The sequence below is a fragment of the Lactuca virosa genome, chromosome 2 (assembly GCF_052849685.1).
Source record: "Lactuca virosa cultivar CGN04683 chromosome 2, Lactuca_virosa_CGN04683_v6, whole genome shotgun sequence".
NCBI lineage: Eukaryota > Viridiplantae > Streptophyta > Magnoliopsida > Asterales > Asteraceae > Lactuca > Lactuca virosa.
This window is the reverse complement of record NC_136427.1, coordinates 30,043,610-30,063,852: the sequence shown is the minus strand read 5'-3', so window position 1 is coordinate 30,063,852 and position 20,243 is coordinate 30,043,610. Positions and strand designations below refer to the sequence as shown.

General features: G+C 34.1%; 2 protein-coding genes across 17 annotated transcripts; one reads left to right on the top strand and one right to left on the bottom strand.

Annotated features, from left to right (window-relative positions):
• Nucleotides 1–238: 238 nt before the first annotated feature.
• On the bottom strand, nucleotides 239–1,423 carry LOC145157335 (putative F-box protein At3g16210). Its single transcript, XM_079076391.1, has one exon. The coding sequence runs from the start codon at nucleotides 1,421–1,423 to the stop codon at nucleotides 239–241; it is 1,185 nt and encodes a 394-aa protein (XP_078932517.1).
• A 542-nt stretch (nucleotides 1,424–1,965) lies between these two features.
• Nucleotides 1,966–11,141, top strand: LOC145158991 (putative E3 ubiquitin-protein ligase RZFP34). Of its 16 annotated transcripts, none has more exons than XM_079077865.1 (19): nucleotides 1,966–2,984; nucleotides 3,063–3,231; nucleotides 3,342–3,383; nucleotides 3,488–3,533; nucleotides 3,681–3,784; nucleotides 3,871–3,962; nucleotides 4,067–4,130; nucleotides 4,224–4,694; nucleotides 4,854–4,888; nucleotides 5,221–5,396; nucleotides 5,700–6,188; nucleotides 6,259–6,696; nucleotides 7,067–7,210; nucleotides 7,359–7,422; nucleotides 7,924–7,993; nucleotides 9,220–9,296; nucleotides 9,889–9,968; nucleotides 10,264–10,325; nucleotides 10,781–11,141. In XM_079077865.1, the coding sequence occupies exons 5-8, from the start codon at nucleotides 3,755–3,757 to the stop codon at nucleotides 4,386–4,388; spliced, it is 351 nt and encodes a 116-aa protein (XP_078933991.1). In that variant the 5' UTR covers nucleotides 1,966–2,984; nucleotides 3,063–3,231; nucleotides 3,342–3,383; nucleotides 3,488–3,533; nucleotides 3,681–3,754; the 3' UTR covers nucleotides 4,389–4,694; nucleotides 4,854–4,888; nucleotides 5,221–5,396; nucleotides 5,700–6,188; nucleotides 6,259–6,696; nucleotides 7,067–7,210; nucleotides 7,359–7,422; nucleotides 7,924–7,993; nucleotides 9,220–9,296; nucleotides 9,889–9,968; nucleotides 10,264–10,325; nucleotides 10,781–11,141. The 16 variants fall into 16 exon arrangements, with proteins under 16 accessions (XP_078933991.1, XP_078933996.1, XP_078933989.1 ...); XM_079077870.1 differs by having other exon boundaries at nucleotides 3,063–3,383; nucleotides 4,224–4,485; nucleotides 4,611–4,679; XM_079077863.1 differs by having other exon boundaries at nucleotides 3,063–3,383; nucleotides 4,224–4,485; nucleotides 4,611–4,694.
• The last annotated feature ends 9,102 nt before the right edge of the window (nucleotides 11,142–20,243 follow it).

The window sequence follows — 20,243 nt, the reverse complement described above, 5'->3', positions numbered from 1 at the left end:
ATTGCGCAAAACTTGCTACAAAGTTTATATATTAAAAACAAGTTGCTTACTTTAGTAAATGCAAAATATGTTTTACTTTCACATGGATATTCTATTGTTATGATGAAAATGGTTTAGTTCTCTCCTGCTTACAAACATGGCCCCTCAACTGTAAGATCTCATATCATCTTGTCTTACCTTCCAAAGGACGATAATTCATCTCTTGTAAACTACACATCTTGCAATCTTGCCACCAGGATCAGTTGTCAATGTTAGAATAAACACTACAATCTAACTGATCAAGCAGAAGTAGGGTTTCCATGTAGGAGCCAACGAAGAATGAACCATAATTTCCACTAATCCCAATATTGTTGATGTGTCCTAAGCTGGGTTCATAAACAACAAGTGCAGCTGCTTCTTTGTAATAATCTTTCACTTCCATCATAGGTTCACCACTTTTCGTAAATCCCAGTGCCCTTATTGACGCATATGGAGCATTAATGGTAAATAGCTTTTTAAACAAATTCTGAACACCATGATCCTTCACCCATACATTACAAACTTGATTCATCATGTTTGTAGCGTATTCAAGAACAGCTAGAGACTCCCATACCTTAGAGATTGACAAATTCATGTAAGACTGGTTTACTAAATTCTCAGGTAGATCTACCACTCTAAATTCTTCAGTTGTCATATCAAATGACATTATCATACTTTTTATGGAAAAACCACCATCAGCAGCAACCAACTTGTCAAAAGCAAACCAATAAATAAACCTGTCTATAACTACCTGAGACCATGTAATTTTAATCGACTTATTAGGCAGATTACTAGAAAGAATTCTCCAACTACCTTTACTCAATGTGAAAACTTCAACCACCCAAGGGACGCTAACCCTACTTCTCATTTCCCAGTTTAGATTAACCTGTGTAATCTTCACAATCATAGGGTCACTTCTGATAGGACAAACCCCGAATCCAAGAATGGTTTCAAGACCCCAACGTAACACACCAGGCACAGCTACACCAACTGATTTTCTGATTGAAGGATTCCAAAGAACAGCCATCTCTCGTACAGAGTTGTGACGAGAATGACCTGGAACACGATAATAGCCATATAAGCACAACAATCCTTGAGAGCTACCAACCACACGTGAGTCGTTAAGTACTTTAGCAAGCACAGGAACAGTCACAGCGAAACCTTGTTTGGCGAAAGTTTCATCATCAATAAATGAAACATACTTTTCCTCAGTGTCTACTGGATATTCATACCATACAATTAAACGTTGAGTCTGATTGTGGTAGATATTGTAAGCAACAAGAAACTCACGGCTGTCTATTAAAGACTTCCATTGTTTGGAGACGGATCTGAATTGAACCAGTGATTTCACGGGAAGTCTTTTGATGATTTCTGCTTGAATTTCGCAAGGTATGTTGTCTGACATTTTTATTTTAGAGATGGTTAGGAAGTTGAATTGCTAGGGTTTATATGAATGGAGAGACAAGCAGGAATAGATGATTTAAAGATATCATTTTTTTGAATAATTGAGCGCGTCAACGTTTTCCAGGTGGCGGGAGTGATGATCATATGATTTGTCTGGAATTGAGATTTCTTTCCTTCCGAAACCGTTTACTTGGAAAGTGGGCGTTATTTTTGTAAAATGTATAAATGAATGGTGTAATTGTTTTTGGTATTCAAGCTCATCCTTATATGGTAAAGACGTGAAGTGGTTTCTATGTTTAAAAAAGTTTATATTTGTATATAATTTTAATTTTATATATTGATCATAATTCTTTATGTAAATTGTGAAATTTTCTCTAGGTTATTATTATATTATATATATATTAAAGTTGTTCACCAACATGAACAGTGAAGTTACGTCTTTTTGGCAGAAATGGTCCTTCAAGTATACGGTTTGTTGCAAGGGGCATTTTATATAGTTAGTTCCTTTTTTCTGTACACGTGTTGATCATCGTGGCTGTTGTGTGACTGTATTTTCATGTTTATCTTCCTTTCTATTACTCTATTTCCTTTATCCATCGCTTCTTCGTTCTTCTTCTCAGTGAAACCTCACCGCCATCACCCTATAGGCGGCCATCGTTCACCACCACCAGCAATCTGCTTCTTCACCACTGTTCATGGGGTTTACTTCGTCAACGATGCTCACCGCCCCCACCAGCTCCGTCAGCCACTCTCTACTACAGCCTACATCACCCCCCAAATCAACCATAAATCACCACCAAAAAAGCCTCCTTAACATTCTTCAAGGCAGCAACCGAGCAATCACAGCCACCATCGAGCCTCCCTGTCAAAAAGAAAAACCAGCCAACACTTTCTGACTTCGATTTGGAGAGAAAGAGAGAAGGATTTTGATCGATCTAGAGAAGAAGGAGAAGATGCGAATTTGGAGGTAGTGTGATCGATTTTGACAAGGAAAAAGAGTGGCTTGTGCGAATTGGTGATCGAAATCAGAAGAGGGAGAAGAACCTGTTATCGCTTTGGAGTGAAAGAGAATCTACGATTTTCATGGCAGGGTCGATCGGATTCGGAGAATCGAAGGGACAGCTGCGATTTCTTATTTGGTGACAATCGATCGGAATGTTGGCTGCTACGCACGCAACGGGTAGCTTGACTCTTTGCTGGGGTACAAACGCACGCAACAGACAAGGTGTAGAGGTGTAATTGGGCTGAAATTGTAAGCCTGATTTCTTTTGGGCTAAGTCATCTATGGATTGGGGTTTGATTTTTGTTTGTGCTTCTTTTCAATTTTGAAAAGTCCGTTACTTCTGTGAGTTAATCAATATATTTCACATCTCTCTGCTTGTGCGCAGCTTTATTTATATGCCTGAGAACCTGATTCCAGGCCTAAATTTTTCTAATTCGATGGTTTGTTGATTTCAATTTTTGAATTAATCGTTTATATGGTTATCGACATGACCTTATTACTGTGCATTACAAGGCTTGATACAAACTCAGTGAGGAAGAAAGGAAGGAAAAGGATCATTGTGAGTGACCCATACTGATTACGTGAGTTCCTTATCAATATTTTATTAGATTGTTTCTAAAAGTTTGTTTGTTTGCAGTTGGCCCATATAACAGTCGGCCATTCCAAAATCCCTCTTCCAATCGATCGTTTCCACAATCTGAATCCTCATGGACTGGAATAGACCACCGTTCCCTTTTCCTATCGACGGTCTCTACAATTTGAATCGACTGGGAAATAGAAAAAGAACAAGATTTTTTTGGGAATTGGTTGAACCCTAACTATCTTTCTTCCTGCCAATTATCTCTTGCTTCTTCCGTTTTTAATCTACTATGCTTAAAATTTATTATATTATTTGCTTCTTTTGTTGGTTTCAAAGTATTTGGCAGATTTGAATTGCAGATTGAAAATATCCGACAAGGTAATACAAATCCATCATCTATTTTTTGCTTCTATTTTGCTTTTTGTTGATTTTACTGATATATTGAACACAATAACTTGCAATTTTGCTGATATATTGAACAGAAGAACCATAATAACTTGAGACAGGAATCCATGTTGTTTGTAATCGGTAATGGTTTGTTGTTTTTGCTGATTTTTCTTCATTTGTTGCGCTTTATTTTTGCTTTTTTACTGAAATTGATAATGATTTGTTGCTGCTTTTGTTGATTTCTGAAATATATGCTTATATTTTGTTGAATTATGTGTTCATTTACAGATGTAATCTAAATGATGTTGAGCTGTATTTTATGAAGATATAACTATCGACTTCTATCTCTTTTTTAGGGAGCAATGCACCATGATTGCCCTGTATGCTTTGAGGTATCCATTTTTTCACCTTTTATTCATGGATAAATCATAAATATTTATGGGGGTTTTTCTAAATATTGGTTATTTTCACTTTGCAGTATCTTTTTGATTCAATAGATGATCTTACAGTCATGCCATGTGGCTATACCATTCGTAAGAACTGTTTAAAGCAAATGCAGCAACACTATCAGTGAGTCAATCTAAAACACACCAATTTACACTTTCAAATCATTTTGTCAACTCAATAAATATTAAATGTACTTATATTTGTTTTTTTAAATGTTATTGGAACAGGTATGCTTGCCCTTTATGTTTTAAGTCAGTGTGTGATATGTCGGAATTCTATCAAAACAAACTGGTATGCCATTGCATCTCTTTGTCTTTTTTAGTTTTAGTTTTAGTTTTTTCTACTTCTAAGAAACCATTTTTTTTTTGAATTTTTTTGTTGAAGATATGGATATTGTGCAATGACTGTGGGACCAATTCCAAAGTGGCATTTCATGTTGTGGCTGTTAAGTGCCCCAGTTGCAAATCCTACAACACCCGCCAAACGGGTGGCTGGGCTTCTATTCTGTTCGGATTTTGTTTTATTATGATGTTAGTTGTCCTTTGTTGAGGGTTTATATGATGATATATATAGAGGATGTTTCCATGTTCTTTTACTTTGGACAATGTAACTTTTTCTGCCTCATTTCATAAATCATTATTTACGGGTAAGTCCCATTCCTTTTCTATTTAATCAGGTACCTTACCAACTTGCTACAAGGTAATTATTATTCGCAAACCATCTGATTATGTTTTAATATCTAAAATATTTGTGAAACTTTCTTGCCTACAGAAAGATTCAAAGACGAAAGCCATATCACTGCAAACAAAATCATCAGCCTCTTCAAAATTCTTGTATTAGGTAGATTCTTTGAAGGTATTTTGTTAAAACCCAAAGTTAAATTCATTAGATGTAAGTATAAATGTTAGTTGGAAACTTCATGTTTTAATTTCTCCTCGCTTTTAAATACGACAAATGTTATTAACATGGAATGGTTCATGGAGACCTGAAACCCGGATAACTTTTTCTTTGCAGGTTGATGCGACGGGTGTCATAGAAATGGAAAACAGGTGCGTGCATCAACTTTCTTCCTTGCTACATTTAAAATTATTAAGGTTTTGTGGAATCGGGTGACATCTTCCTTGCATCTGAGTTGCCTTTCACTAATGTCCCTGGGATTTTTATTTTTGAAAACGAAGAGATGATTCCTTTCCACTAATTTACCTTTTACTTTAAGTTAAATAAAAGTTAAAAGAGATCTATTGATTTTTAAGTTGACTAAAAAAACTAAATGTCACACTTTAGAATGATAAATTATCATAATGGATTTTCTTTATTTGAACTACAGTTTTTATGTTCAAGTTATCTGTATTTAGTGATTAATTTCTTATTCTTTTCGTAGATAATACTAACAGAGGTGGATCTACATTGCGACATACTAAACAAACTAAAGAAGTAGAATCATCCACATGATCATAGTTGATAGGCTAGACACATCAGCTACCGTGGTGCTGGCGGTCAAGGATGGAGATGGAAATTTTTTCCGTTGCTAAGTCGGTCTTGACTGGGAAAGTTCAGGTGAGGGATAAAGAAAGCCAAAGGAAAACAGTGCTTCCATTCGGTTTTGGACCAAAATGCCCCTGCATAATGTTTTTCTACTTAAAAACAATTTAACAATTTTGGATGAAACTGCCCTTGCATACCGTTTTTATAGTTATTATTATTTATTTTTTTTGCTTTTAACAGTTTTGTACAAAACTATCCCTACATACTGTTAATTTTGGTTAGAACCAAAAAAAAATTCACAAATCCGGACCACTCATCTAGTATATATTAAAGTTGTGTTAAAAGATGAATAGTGAACTGGCGAACTTTTGGCAGAAATGGTCCCTGTATTATTGTTGGAAGTAGCAACATTGGTAAAGTCGACTTGGGGCATATTTTGACATTACGTATATTCTTTGTCTATACGTGTTGGCAATCTACTGCGTCGTTATCTTCCCCACTGTCTCTCTCATCCGGTACCTTCTACAATCTTCTCGATTTTCTTTCTTTCCTCTGAAACGAACCGGTTGCCTTCGCATGCCACTAACAGCTCTTTGCTTCTTTCTCTCCTCCCAAAACATCTTCCCTCCGCTTGCTCCGACGTTTCTTCTTCTTCTGAGAATCATCAACCTCCACCAAGTCCTACCCTAAAGGGGTCGTCTTTTTCAAGGTCGAGAACGACAGCTTGGGATACACACGCAAATAGACAGACGGTCCAAGAAGTTTATGGGGCTTTAATTTCGTTTATGTGGGTTGGGCTGCCATTGATGAGGCTAACCGACAAGTATTTGTTTCCACTCAGATTCCTTGAACAATCTGGAAAAGGTATAAATCACAAGTCACTATTCAATTTTGATTCATCACAAATTACAATTATCATTTTTTTTCAACATAGGTAGTGCAGAAGGTTGCTCCGAGTTCATAAGTAATGGGCATGAAATCCGGGAAGAAAGTGGGAATGGTCACAACTGTTCTTGGGTCTCATGGGGTTGGGCTGATTACGCTTCAGGAAGCTTTCAAAGGGTCAGGGAATTTAGTGATCAAAGGAGAAGAAGAAGATGTGAGGGTTGTCACTGAAACATTTCCATTATCTCTCCGTGTGTGTGTGTGTAACTTTTTGACCGGTATGTAAGTAAAGATGAAATAGCAGCGATAGGGTTTTGGAGTGGGCTGATTTGGTTGATATAGGAAGATAAGTCGTAGGCATGAGGCAGGGGACGCATACCATGTGTTTGATAAGAATCCCCAACGAAAGTGCATTACAAGTGCAGCTGATTGGCATTGACCTTTTTAGCTTTTTTTTTTGGGAAAATCTTTCGTAATCTATGATTAGGTATGCAATTGCCATTAATCTCAGTTCATATTATCTGTACGTTTATATTTTTGGGAATTTTCGCATTAGTTTTTTCATTGGCTATATTGGGTCCATATTTTATATGCGATTATGGAGCTAGGTTTCCAATTATTACTCTGATTGTGCTTTAATTTGATCAAATTTGAAGTTTCTAGGGCTAGCTAGGGACTCATTATGATCCCTTACATGTCATATGAACATCATGCATATGACTACTTTAAACACTCTATCTCTTTTATTTAATGAATGAAATTTTTCTTAATCTCAGTTGCTAATAATTTCATTTGATTCTGATCACAAACCATACAATTAGCTGATTTCAAATTTTCAATTTCCTTCGGTTGTCTAGGGGAAGACCTACAGTTGCAAATTTATATAAGTTATTGTTCGACTGGATCAGTGAAATTGTTAGACCTGGTGAAGAAGGCCATCAAACAGAAACAAAAATATAATCTTTGAGGATGTCTTTTACAGCTGTAGTGGTCATCCAAGTGTGAGTAATGATAGGTGTGGTGGATGTGTTTTCATTTTCCATATTTTAAATCAAAGATTACATGTAATTGTAAAAATCTGAAACATCATAATTTACTAATTACCGATTGACAAAGTATATGAGAAATAATCATGTTTGATCTTACCAGGTTGTCGCAGGATGCTGAGAACAAAACATTATTGTATAATATGGTCATTAAAAATTATTCCCAGGTTAGTTTTTATAACTTATGTCTACAATCCTTATGTTTTATTATAAAATGAAAATGAAAATATTCAACTATTGCCTCTTTATTTTTGCCAAATCACTTTATATAATCATCATCTCTTCCGACCTCACCCATCCACCTCCGAACCCAACTACCCACACACATAAATAAACCCACTAACCCACAGAATCAAAAAACGGATGGATTCCATTCTGTAGTGTATTTGTTTGCCAATTGGAAAGAATTTTAGGTGAAGTAGAACACAGGATCAACATCAGTGATGGATTTTGTTGTGGACAGGTTGCTTAGCATCACACCATTCCATTTAGCTCAATAAACTTTCTAATTTCCTTCCACTGAGCAATATTTTGCCTGCCACATCAGCATGGTAAAGCAGTCCAAATTTAGAAAGTTTAGTGACCTAAGATACCAAAAATGGAATACTGATCTTAACTTTATTTGGCAGGTTATAGTATGACAATATTTGTTTGTTTGTTTGTTGCAGGCATTTATCAAAACTTGAAATATTGAAGCATAATGGAAAGGGACCAGAAAGCATAATCCATTACAAAGAGGTGAAACAAACATAAACACAACGGATTCCATTCCATTTCCAACTAGGGGTGTCAAATCGGGCCATCGTGTCGTGTTTTTGTCTGACACGACACGACACGACACGACAAGGTTTTATATAACACGAGCACGACACGACACAATCTCGTGTTTTTTTAACTAACACGAAAACGAACCGATTAAAAAACGACAAACACGACACGACACGACAAAGATAACATGAAATAACAATTAATGTATTTAATTAATATTTATTCATACACAACACGAAAAACACAACAAACACGAAAAACACGACAAAAAATGTTAAATCGTGTCAATTTCGTGTCAAATTTTGAACACGACACGACACGACGTCGTATTTTTTACACCTGACACGAACACGAACACGAACACGAACACGAACACGAACACGAACACGAAACGAACACGAATTCGAATTTCAATTTCGTCTCAATTTCGTTTCGTGTCGTGTATTTTTGTGGTGTCGTGTCATCAATTGCCACCCCTATTTCCAACGAATCATTAAAAGTTAGTGGTTTTAACGGATTTTGATGAAAATTTCCCGTGTTTACCGTTTTGGATTTTAATGACCCTTTTTTAATGGTAACTAGAAATATGCCCCCGCGTTGCGGGGGTCGGATTTTGAATAAACCATTTCCAAAGGGGGTTTACAGGCACTACGTGGTTGATTGTTTATTCGGGAGGAAAAAATGTTTGAATAAAAAAGTGATAAAATTGACAAACATAAAAAGTCCAGGGGGAGAAAACGATAATATATATATATATATATATATATATATATATATATATATATATATATATATATATATATTAATAATAAAAAAGAAGTGACACACATAGCAATATAGAGGGACCGGAAATGTAATTCAAACACAAACAAAAGGATATGAATAAATTAATTAAAGAAGTACAGGGACCGGATATGTAAATGAAGGGACCAAACCTGGACAAATTATGCCAATTTCACTGTTCCTTTCGTCCACAACTTTAATATATATATAATAATTACAGATAAAAATTAAAATTATTATAATCCTATTTGGGTTTTAATGACCTTTTTTTTTGTTAAAGCAAACATATATTTTCTAGATAGACTTTCACTTGCTATAATTGAATAAATTTTCCAAAGTATAATGCTGCAATAGGAAGAAATGGAAGCATGTTGCTATTTATTGCGTTAACACATTTTTTTCCCCACTTGCAGGCTGAAGGTTTTTTCTGGATCAATATAAACATCCAGGAAGCACATTTAACAGATCATTTGAGTAATGTTGATTGTTGGTAATTTATATGTGTATCCATTCTCTTCTTCTTTAAGACTAGAATAATTTGGCAAATTGGTAACTAAACTATTGATTGTCATGACCTATAATCTAATTTGGCAAAACAAAAGGCTTGCATCTCATAATGTTTTCAAACATGGAAACTTCACTAAAATATCATTATTTTATTTATTATAAACCTTGCATGCTCTTTCAATCATCTTCCTGTCATAAGGTCATGTAAAAATCACATAAAATTAGAGTAGAGTGTAAAAATGGGTCGACTGTTTTGACGGCATGGGAAACAAGAGTTTGGAATAGTTAAATAAGCAATAAATTTTTATAAATATCAGATCTTTGAATTTATTTTTGGTTGTGGGTGTTCTTTTTTTTTTTTTGCTGTAATTTGAGGTAGAAAAAAGTAGTGGGATGTCATTCCTCATAAACTGCAGAAATTGCAGACATGTGAGTACTTTTTGTTGTTTTTAAATAAAATATTTTTCTAGACTATATATGAGATGAAATAATGCATGTTAATTTGCTTATTATATTTTAGTAAGAAGGGAACCACCACAAGCATTCAGATCATACTTTTACACATTGTTTTGTAGTTGGTTCACTATTGCAAAAGGTGGTCATCTCCTTGGCAACAGATCTCGCTGAATGGTTATCAGAAGTGGAGAGTTCCAAGGTAAATTCTTTTTAGATGTAAATTACAAAAAAAATATTCACTCATATGAGAAATCCGTTGTCTTCTTCTTCACCCACCATCGGTCTGACACCCCACCACTGTCCAAGAACAATATAGTGTTGAGGATGTTTGCTTTTTCGAAGTTGTTCACCTTCAATTGATTGTAAGCTTTTCGATTTCTCCTTATTTTTGTTGAACAATGTCTCTATTTTCATTTAATTTTTAATTTTTGATCATTTGCTTTTGATTTTTAACCCTAATTTTCCGCAGAATATTTTACTTCGTTTTGACACAGTCAACACGGAAGAAAGAGAGAGGAAAATGAAAGAATTTGCATCCTTATAGAGTTACCAAGAGGTGGGTTATGGTTCATCATACATTCTTTGATTGATGTTTAGTTCTTGAGTATACAGATTCTGATTAAACAATATTAAGTTCAGAATTGAAGTTATCTCTTTTGGGGTTTTGTTAATATGTTAATTGATTGCGTCTCTTCTAAAGTTACAAATACCATGTGAAACCATTCTACACAAAATAAAGAACATTTCCCTTTAGATTCTTCTTCAAATTCTCAATTCTCAGATCCTTGTGGATTTTTGGTCACATTCAGGTACTTTGACTGTATGTTTTTCTGCAAAAAGTCAAATAAATGGTTTGTGTAGAACCTCTGTAATTACATGTCTTGTTTATGTTTATTAGATACGATGTTGAGATAATTAATTCTACCATACATATTTGCATCACTATTGGATTTTTTTTGAGTAAATGCTTATGGGTCTATTTTATATCTAATATATGTTTCTATTTTATAGGTTGATAGTTCAAACGTCGGTATTAAAAAATAAATAAATATTAACTAAAATGGAAGTATTAAAAAAGTTGGAAACTATGGTGGCGGGTGCTCAGAATGTGAATGGGGTTGCAGTCGGTGGACTTGAAGAGTATTTCGGTAATTCGAGGTTTTGTTCTCATGTTACTAATGGTTATGGCAATGGAATGGAATCACAAAAGAGCATTTCAATCTCTACAATCATGGATTCCATTCGGGTTTCATGTAAATACACTATAATATTTTTTTTTTTTGGCTTCTCATTTCCGCCTTCATATATATTGATGCAAATATGGAGTATGTATTTTGTTTTTTACTCATAATAATAAAAAATGTCATCTAAATGCAATGAAAATCCCTTCAATTTAATTGTTTTTATCCTCTAAATTTACCATATATATATACATGTTACAAAATAAAATATCCTTTAAAACACAAATATTACTTCCTACTACATACTAACAAATACAATCACCAACGAGACACTACCTATGACTATACGATATACATAACCGAAAACCAAAAGACTAAAACCCTGGTCGTAATCGAACCCCGCGGAGCGGGGTACCCCAGCTAGTTTATATTATAAAAATGTGTTTCAAAATAAAATTATATCTGTTCTAAATACCAAAATGGGTGGCGACTTCTTTTGCTTTTGCTCCCTTCAACTTTTGCCTATTTTTTATTTTAACTCTTGGGAAAATGACACAAATGCCCTACTAACTTTCTAGGGTTTATCCTTTTCGACCCTAAACAATTTTTGTGGCCTTATGAAGGCACGAAGTTGTTTTTGTCGGGTCGATTACATCCTTTTGTCCAAAGTGAAGGGGTCAGCCGGTTACTTCTTTGACACAATGACATTTGTTGACCAATTTTCTTATATTGACTTTGAATTTTCCCATACTCTCTCTCTCTCTCTCTCTAACTCTCTCTCCCTGAAACCCACCTACAAATAGAGGTCCTGTACTCCTGCTGTAACTAGCATCATATCAACAAATAAGGGGATTGAGTTTTTTGTTTAATCATTGACCACCGTTTGTATGTATTCTCTTTGAATCGCTTGAGACCAATTGTGTGGGTTTGTATGTATTCTCAAAGAACAGAGGTGTTGTGGTTCCCCCAAGAACTTCAAAAAATCAAAAGAAAAACTTCACCCTTTTCTGAATCGTTCACCCAGAAGGCCAGATCTTGAGATCTGATTCACAACAGGTGTGGTGATGGTTGGTGTTAGTGTCTGCCTAGAAACGAAATTGAAATTGTGTATACCCAAAAATGAAATCGAAAACAATTACTCTAAAACCAGTCCAGAAACTCGATGAGGTGCCATTTGCTTGGTTCCTAAGCTCCGGTAACCAAAACAACAAAGTCGATCGGAAATTTACATCATCCCATCATGAATCGCAATTGTTTCAGTTATGCCTAGGAAGTCCGGTAGAGGCCAACTCATATCACCCGGTTCCGATGTCTCTAACTCCGACACCTCCTCTTTGTTCCCAGATAAAGGCCCTGTTGTACTCCAGAACTATACCGAAGAAAAGTTATGGCCTCGAGGATGGTAATCACAACAAGAATCTGGAAGTACGACACCTAATTCTACCAGAAAAATGAGCGACAAGAGAAGTTTTTTGGGGATTTCACTATATATTCCGAATTTCTGAATGTTTTCTTCAAAATCGCCATCAGCTCTAGCAGATTCATGACGAGATGGAGTGCAAGCTTTAAATTTTGCTCGAGTAATGATTTATATGGAGTTTATGTGTGTTTGATTAGCATATAGAAATAGATAGTTCAGTTTATAGTCTATAGTTCCTAGAGAGAGAGAGAGAGAGAGAGAGAGAGAGAGAGAGAGAGAGAGAGAGAGAGAGAGAGAGAGGCCCCAAGTTTTGTCAATAAAACCGGGAAAAAGAGGTGAAAGTGGCTAAATAAACAGGTTCCCCCTACTTGGTTCCCTTATTAGGCCAAAAAATAAGTTAAGTGGCTAAAAGGGTAAACCCTAAGAACATTATAGGGCCTATATGTCATTTTCCCTTAACTCTTTAATCACTTTTATTTTTTGGCGATTTAGGTCCCTCTACTAAGTTTTTTTTGTCTTTACTCCTTTCAACTTTTCTTATTTTTCATTTTCACTCTTTAATCATTTTTAACTTTTGGCAATTTAAGTCCTCCTACTAAGATTCTATTGCTATTATCCTCATACTTTAGTAAATAACATTTTCAACCATTCACCTTTTAGAATATCATATTCACCCTTGTACTTGAACTTTGGAAAATGTCAATTTCACCCTTTTTATTTTCTAAACTTTTGTTTTATCTCCAAGTATAATCTAATTTTCCTAGAATTATTACCCTTCTGATTTTTTAAACCTTTCATATGTGTCGGTATGAATTAGAGGTGGTCAATGTTTCAGCGTAAATTTAGAACTTTAGTTCGTTTATTTAAGAAAAAAATAATGTAGCTGTCAGGATATATAAATTCGAATTTGTTTACATTTCAACGTATTTTTTATATTTTCGTTCTTATTTTTATACGTATAAGCCGGATCACATATGATACGTTTTTAATTATTTGAACTTCCATTCTTTAACTTCAAAAAATCTTACTTAGTTATGCATGTCATATATAATACGGTTTTATTATCTTTGTTTGGCATGGTTTTGGCATCAAACTATTGTGGTTTGCTGGCTTATGTCTTTCTCAATTCATGTTCCACATGTAGCAACTTATTTTCTACTACATCTCAAATGCATTACTGCCGCCGCAACGCGTGACGTGTAAAATCCTAGTTATATTATAAAGACAAATTAAGTTTTCAACTTTCTAGTAGTGTAAGAAATCAATATCATTGTTACGTATCACATTGTTATTACTATTTTTCATCTTTTTAGATCACTTAGAATAAGTTAGAATAATTTAGCTAATAAATATTTTTATCAAAAATTCTTATTGAGTTAAATAAACCAACACCCCTTTAATAGTTTTCAATTACTTGTTTAAAAAAAACATTTTATAGAAACATTTATAAAGCCTATCAATCAAAAACACATAATTACAGGGTGAGAATAGCCTTGCTACGACAATTAATAAATGACATCCGGTCTAGTTTTACACCTCTACCATTAGTTATGATCAAAATAAAAGAAGTTTGTTTTATTTTATCAAACATCAAGAGTCTACTCAGGATGGTCTACCAAGACAACCTCCTTGCCAAAAAAATGAAAGGTTGAAAGTGAAGCTTCTTTCCTTACCATTCCGACCTCTTATGGATAAGGATTTTACCGATGTTAAAGGTAGCTTGTTTTCAAGGTATTTGACATAAGCCGTCTTTGCTTTTTCTATTATCGACGTGATCCTTTTCTTTAGCTTGGCACCAAGGATTCTTTCCTCCCCTTGAACATCACCATATTTCCATGCTTCTGATTAATAATAGGCGGAAACTCTTTAGAGTTACTAATAAACTAGATATCCCACTTCCTCCTCATCTTACAATATAACGATATAGCGCTTGCGTAGAAGAAAAATCATGATCGATAACATCAACATCTTCCACACATAAGGGGCACAACAGGTTATCTAGGTCCACGTGTATTGGAATCTTGTTTTAATCAATCCCTCAACTCAATATATTCACTTTAACACACACTTAACTATAGTTGTTCAACGTGGGGAAGTGCTTGAACCAACACATTGATAGACTTTAGTCAAAAGTGACATGATACTCATGATGACTTGAGTGTAACTTGGTTCGTACATCACATGATTTTTTCATGGTTAGTTTACCATCCAAGCTCATGATCCACGACATCCACATCATGAGAAATTAGGGGTATGCAAGATAAGTCAATGAATCTAGACAGATCTAGGAGTTTCATAGAGACTGAAATTGACAAACATAATTGCATACCTAAGTAGCTTCTTAGTATGATTACAACATCCCTTTTCTCATCTTGAAGTGAAATATGGTTCCTAGCGTTATCTGAATAATTTTGATCCGGATAATCATTTTTAAGGATTATACAAACAAAATAAAATGAAACTTTATTGTAAATGATGTCTACAAACTCAAACTTGTCCACCACAAAGTTTTCATTGCTACAAATCCTCTAAAGGGATAAGCTGACTCGGTTGATCGACCTTAACTGATTCATGACTTGAGAATAATTCTCATGTACGAAAAGAAAGAACGTGTTCTAGATGAAACTCTTCTTACGTTTTCTCCAGTTAATGTATCTGAAGATATGAGGGGGGAGAAAGTGTTAAGATAGGCCATACATTGAGACTGAAATTGACAAACATAATTGCATACCTAAGTAGCTTCTTAGTATGATTACAACATCCCTTTTCTCATCTTGAAGTGAAATATGGTTCCTAGCGTTATCTGCATAATTTTGATCCGGATAATCATTTTTAAGGATTATACAAACAAAATAAAATGAAACTTTATTGTAAATGATGTCTACAAACTCAAACTTGTCCACCACAAAGTTTTCATTGCTACAAATCCTCTAAAGGGATAAGCTGACTCGGTTGATCGATCTTAACTGATTCATGACTTGAGAATAATTCTCATGTACGAAAAGAAAGAACGTGTTCTAGATGAAACTCTTCCTACGTTTTCTCCAGTTAATGTATCTGAAGATATGAGGGGGGAGAAAGTGTTAAGATAGGCCATACATTGATATATTGGAGCGATTCGATTTCGATTTAGTTATGAGTTGGCTATGGATACTATCCTCAACTAGGTGATAAGTTCATATATAATTAGTTCACCTTGATTTTGATATGAAGAAGTTGGAAAGGACCATCTTGGAGTTGCATGGATTGTTAAAGACCATTGAACATGCATGTACACGCCTAGAAACTCTAGCTTTATTGCTATTATATTTGCTATCATTAAAGAAAATTTTAAAAAGAAGAAAGCCAAACACGTAAGGGTAAAGGGGAAAGATAAAGTTAGGACACTCAACTCCAACCCCAATGTCATGGGAAAGAGAAAAGATGAATCCAAGATACTTCAAACAATCCTAATAAGGCAATATGATTCCATTGCAAGGAACAATACTAAAAAGCATAGATTCTTAATATATATTAAAAGATTTAAAGAAGCTACAAGCCAAAGAGTATGACACAAATCGATATACGTACATAATACCATATAAATATTGCTTCTAACTCACATGTATTACACTCAAGATGAAGTATTGGCAATTAGTAAGAACGTGCAGTGACTTAAAGGAAGTAAAAAGCTAAATCATAAAGAATTGAAAGTGATCTTGGATATTGAGCTCCTCACTATTATCCATAGGATCATGAATTAATTTTATTTTTCTAGTGTTTTACTCATGGTTTTATAATTGAAATAGAAAATGTATACAATGTTTAATGATACTGTTCTGAGCTGTTTAAAATAAACCAATTTTGGTTTATATAAGGTGTTTCTTATTTTAAAAGTAAAACTTAGTCATTAAATATATAACACTAGTATCGTAACAATTGATCAATGTTGAGTCAAATACATGTACATGGTTTGGAGAAAATATATCTGTGGAGTTGTCCTCTTGATCAAATAAATAAGAAATTAATTACCAAATATGTAGATGTATAGGATTTTGGATGTAATTTGACCATAAGTCTTATCATAAATACAATTCTTATTTTTTAAGATAGATGAAAAAAACACCACTTGTGAAATTGTTTCTCAACTATATCCACCCTGGAAACCACCACACAACAACGTAGTTGGGAGGAGAAACCAATCATTGTTTCATTTGGTTCATGCTAAATCGTGTTCTGCTTTTAAATAGTTTCAAATATTGTACCATGAATATTGTTACAAGAGTCCTTGATGTTTTACCAACATAGAATGTTCGAAAAACATAATCTTAAATATGAAGTGTAGAATTACGTTACTTGCATATTCTGAACGTATTGGGTTGTGACCCTTATGTTCACCGTGAATCTCTCAACAAGTTAGAATCCATATTAGAGACATATTACTTTTTTTGGATATATGGTAGATCTTTAAGGTATTTATTTTAAAATCCTTCAAAGAAGAAAGTGTTGATCGTTCGAAGGGAAGTCTTATGTGTAAGGGTGTTAGTATCAAAAGATGCCAACAAGAGCTAGACTAATCTTGAAGAAATTTAAGAATCAACCATAAAAGAACCGAAAGTTAGAACTAGAAATTTACCATAGGTTGAAAGATCTATTAAGCCTTATAAAGGAGCTATTAAGGAATATCGAATACCCCATCTCATATACAAAGATCTGATAGAGTATGTCATGCACCTAAGTTTTATGTCTTACATATTACTAAGGGCAATGAGTTACTGGTAGATGATGATTATCCTACCAGCTATCAGGAAGTTATGGCATGCCCAAAGGCTACTAAATAGAATGAGGAAATAGAGATCGACATATAATCCTTGTGTGATACCCAAGTGTGGAACTTAGTTGATCATACACCATGACTTATAATAGTCAGGTGGAAATAGGTGTTCAAGAAGAAGACATACATAGATGAGAATGTACACACATTCAATTCATAATTGGTTGCAAAGGGTTATACTTAAAATGGGGGAATTAATTATGAAGAATCCTTCTAAACAATGAAGATATTTTATTCTATAGCAAAAGATGGTTGCAAAAAATGTTTTCCTTGATGGAAAACTTATAGAGGATGTGTTTACGACACAACCAGAAGGTTTTTTTACCATCCAAATACCTAAATACAATGTGTAATCTTGAGAAGTCCAATTATAAACTTGAACAAGAATATCACAATTGAATACTTACTTCACTGAGAATGTCAAAAAGTTTGGTTTTTCGATGAGCAAAGGTATGTGTATGTGTCTGACCTAATGGGAGTGTTGTTGTTTTCCTTATGTTGTATTTGGATAACATACTACACAAAGGAAATGATATTCCAACTTTCCAAAGTGTTAAAAGTTTTCTTCGGATTTGTTTCTCTATGAAATACTTGGGAGAAGCAACATAGATATGTATAGAGATAGATCTAACATCTTGTTCCTGAGTTCAAATTAATAAGGGAAAATAATGAAAATGGATAGTAGTAAGAAGCAAGTACGAAAATTGGTGTTCCCGAGTTTCATTAATGAAAGGAAATAGAAGAACCCTCCTAACTTTCATTCCAATTTGGAAGGATTTCGAAAGAAATGAACAAAATGTTTAATTTTCCTTTATCTTTATTTCCCTCTTTTTCACTTTCTTTTTTTTATCTTTGTTAAAACCAGGAAAAAGATGTTAGTGACTCATTAGATTGAGCCTGTGTACATAAATATATAAGGTATTAAAAAAACTTTAAGAATCAAAACTCTAAGAAAAGGGTTTGTGCCTATGCACATGGTCTGGCATTAAGCATGGATCAATGCTTATAATTAATGACGAGCTAGGCATAATGAGTCAAGTTTGATATGCTTCAACCATGGGATCAATCATGTATACCATGATATGTATAAGGCCTAATGTCTTGTACGCTTTAAGCTTGATAATTTTTTATCGGGCTAATCATGGTGAAAATCCTTCGATTTATATTAAGAACATCCTTAAGTATCTAAGGATGAGAAAAGATATGTTCTTCATTTATATAAGGGCTCAATGTAAAGAATTATATTGATTCTACTTTCATACTAATAAATATGATTCTTGTTTAGAACTGGGATTAAATTTCTTACTTAATTGATGAGAAGTTACTTGGAGAAGTTCAAATTACACCGAAATGGGTTCGACAACAAAGGCTAAGTATATTGCAGATAGTGAGGCTATAAAGGAGGTTATGTAACTAAACAGGTTCATCATAGATCTCAGTGTTATTCCAAGTATTTATGGTCCTTTTGACATATTTTGTAAGATTTAGGATGCAGTCGCTTGACTAAATATCCTAAATCATACAAATACACAAGGCATGTACTTAGAATGTACAATTGCATTTTAAATCTTGTCAAATCGAATACATCATATTTGGTAGAGTTACATCGTAAGAGAATATTAGCGATCCATTCATAAATCCGTTGAGACAGACCAAGTGTGATTGCTATATTATGTTGTAAGGCATTGGATTCGAAGATGCATTGTCTTGAGTATATTTAGTTAGTTAATATCTATTTGGAACTTATACAATGTAATTATTTATCTGATTTGTCGATTATTATATAGACATCATAATATCTAATGGATAGCATCCATTTTAATTAGTTTATTATTGTGTTCCATTTGCAAGTTTACCTCGATTCTAGAATATTAATTTATTCAATGCATCGACAGTCGGTCGTACTTATGGAAGTTAGTAGTGATTTAAGACTTCATGAGATATTTGTAGATTGTACATAGAGATAGACAAAGCATAAATATGTGAATAATATTCATGTCTAATAATGGAGATTAAGTATTGGAGTAACTCGCACATAGAGATTACGTCGTGAAAACTATGAAGAGTACTTCTAAGATAATAATATCATTTTTTCTTCTAATATAGGTGCATGTATTCTTATTTTTTGCTTAATTTTATGAATTAGTGTTCTCCAACATTGTCTGTAACCGGGAGCCATAAGGGAATGTCCATGTATGACATGATGATGGGGCAAGATCTATGTAGTCATAGTTTATTTTTTCCTTCTATCCTAACATGAGAAGTGATATCCATGGACCCCTCGATGATTTGGTGCAAGCATCAAATGTACAACCATATTCGTACTAAGTTGACAGTGGATCAATAGTGTAGTTTGTTGTTGGTTATCATCAATCTTTACCGGGAAACATAATGTTGAATGTTTGATTAACATACTTCTCTATCTTACATTCACATGGATATCACAAAACATTGGAGTATATGATCACTTAATTAGACTATTCACCTACATGTTTTCGGTACAGTTGTAGTCTTAGATGACATACAACTTGCGTAACGTCCCAAAATACAACTTAAAATTTTCATTTTTAAATTAACCAAATCATTCATTTATAATTTCCAAAAGCTATTCAGAGTATCTAAACGTGTCTTAAAATAAAATCATAGTTATTATAAAATCATAAGTGTGGAATTGCCATTGAATGCGATGCAACCATGCCGAGCCCTTCACTCTGGGGCTAGAATTACCTGAAACATTTAAATATAAAATTTGAAGCACAAACCTTAGTGAGTTCCCCAAAATATGACACATCATACATAACATAACATATGAGTGTTGTGGTCCTCCCATAATCTTAACATCACTCACTGCTGCAGTCCTCATGAAGTCTTCTTTGCTATGGTCCTCCTATAGTCTTTTGTACGACTGCCATGCTCCTTCCATGGTTTTTCATATAGGTGCCATGGTCCTCCCATGGTCTTTCAAACAAGTGGCATGCTCCTCCCATGGTCTTTCATATAGGTACCATGGTCCTCCCATGGTCTTTCATGTTAAAGTCACAAAGCAAGTCTAGCAACCAA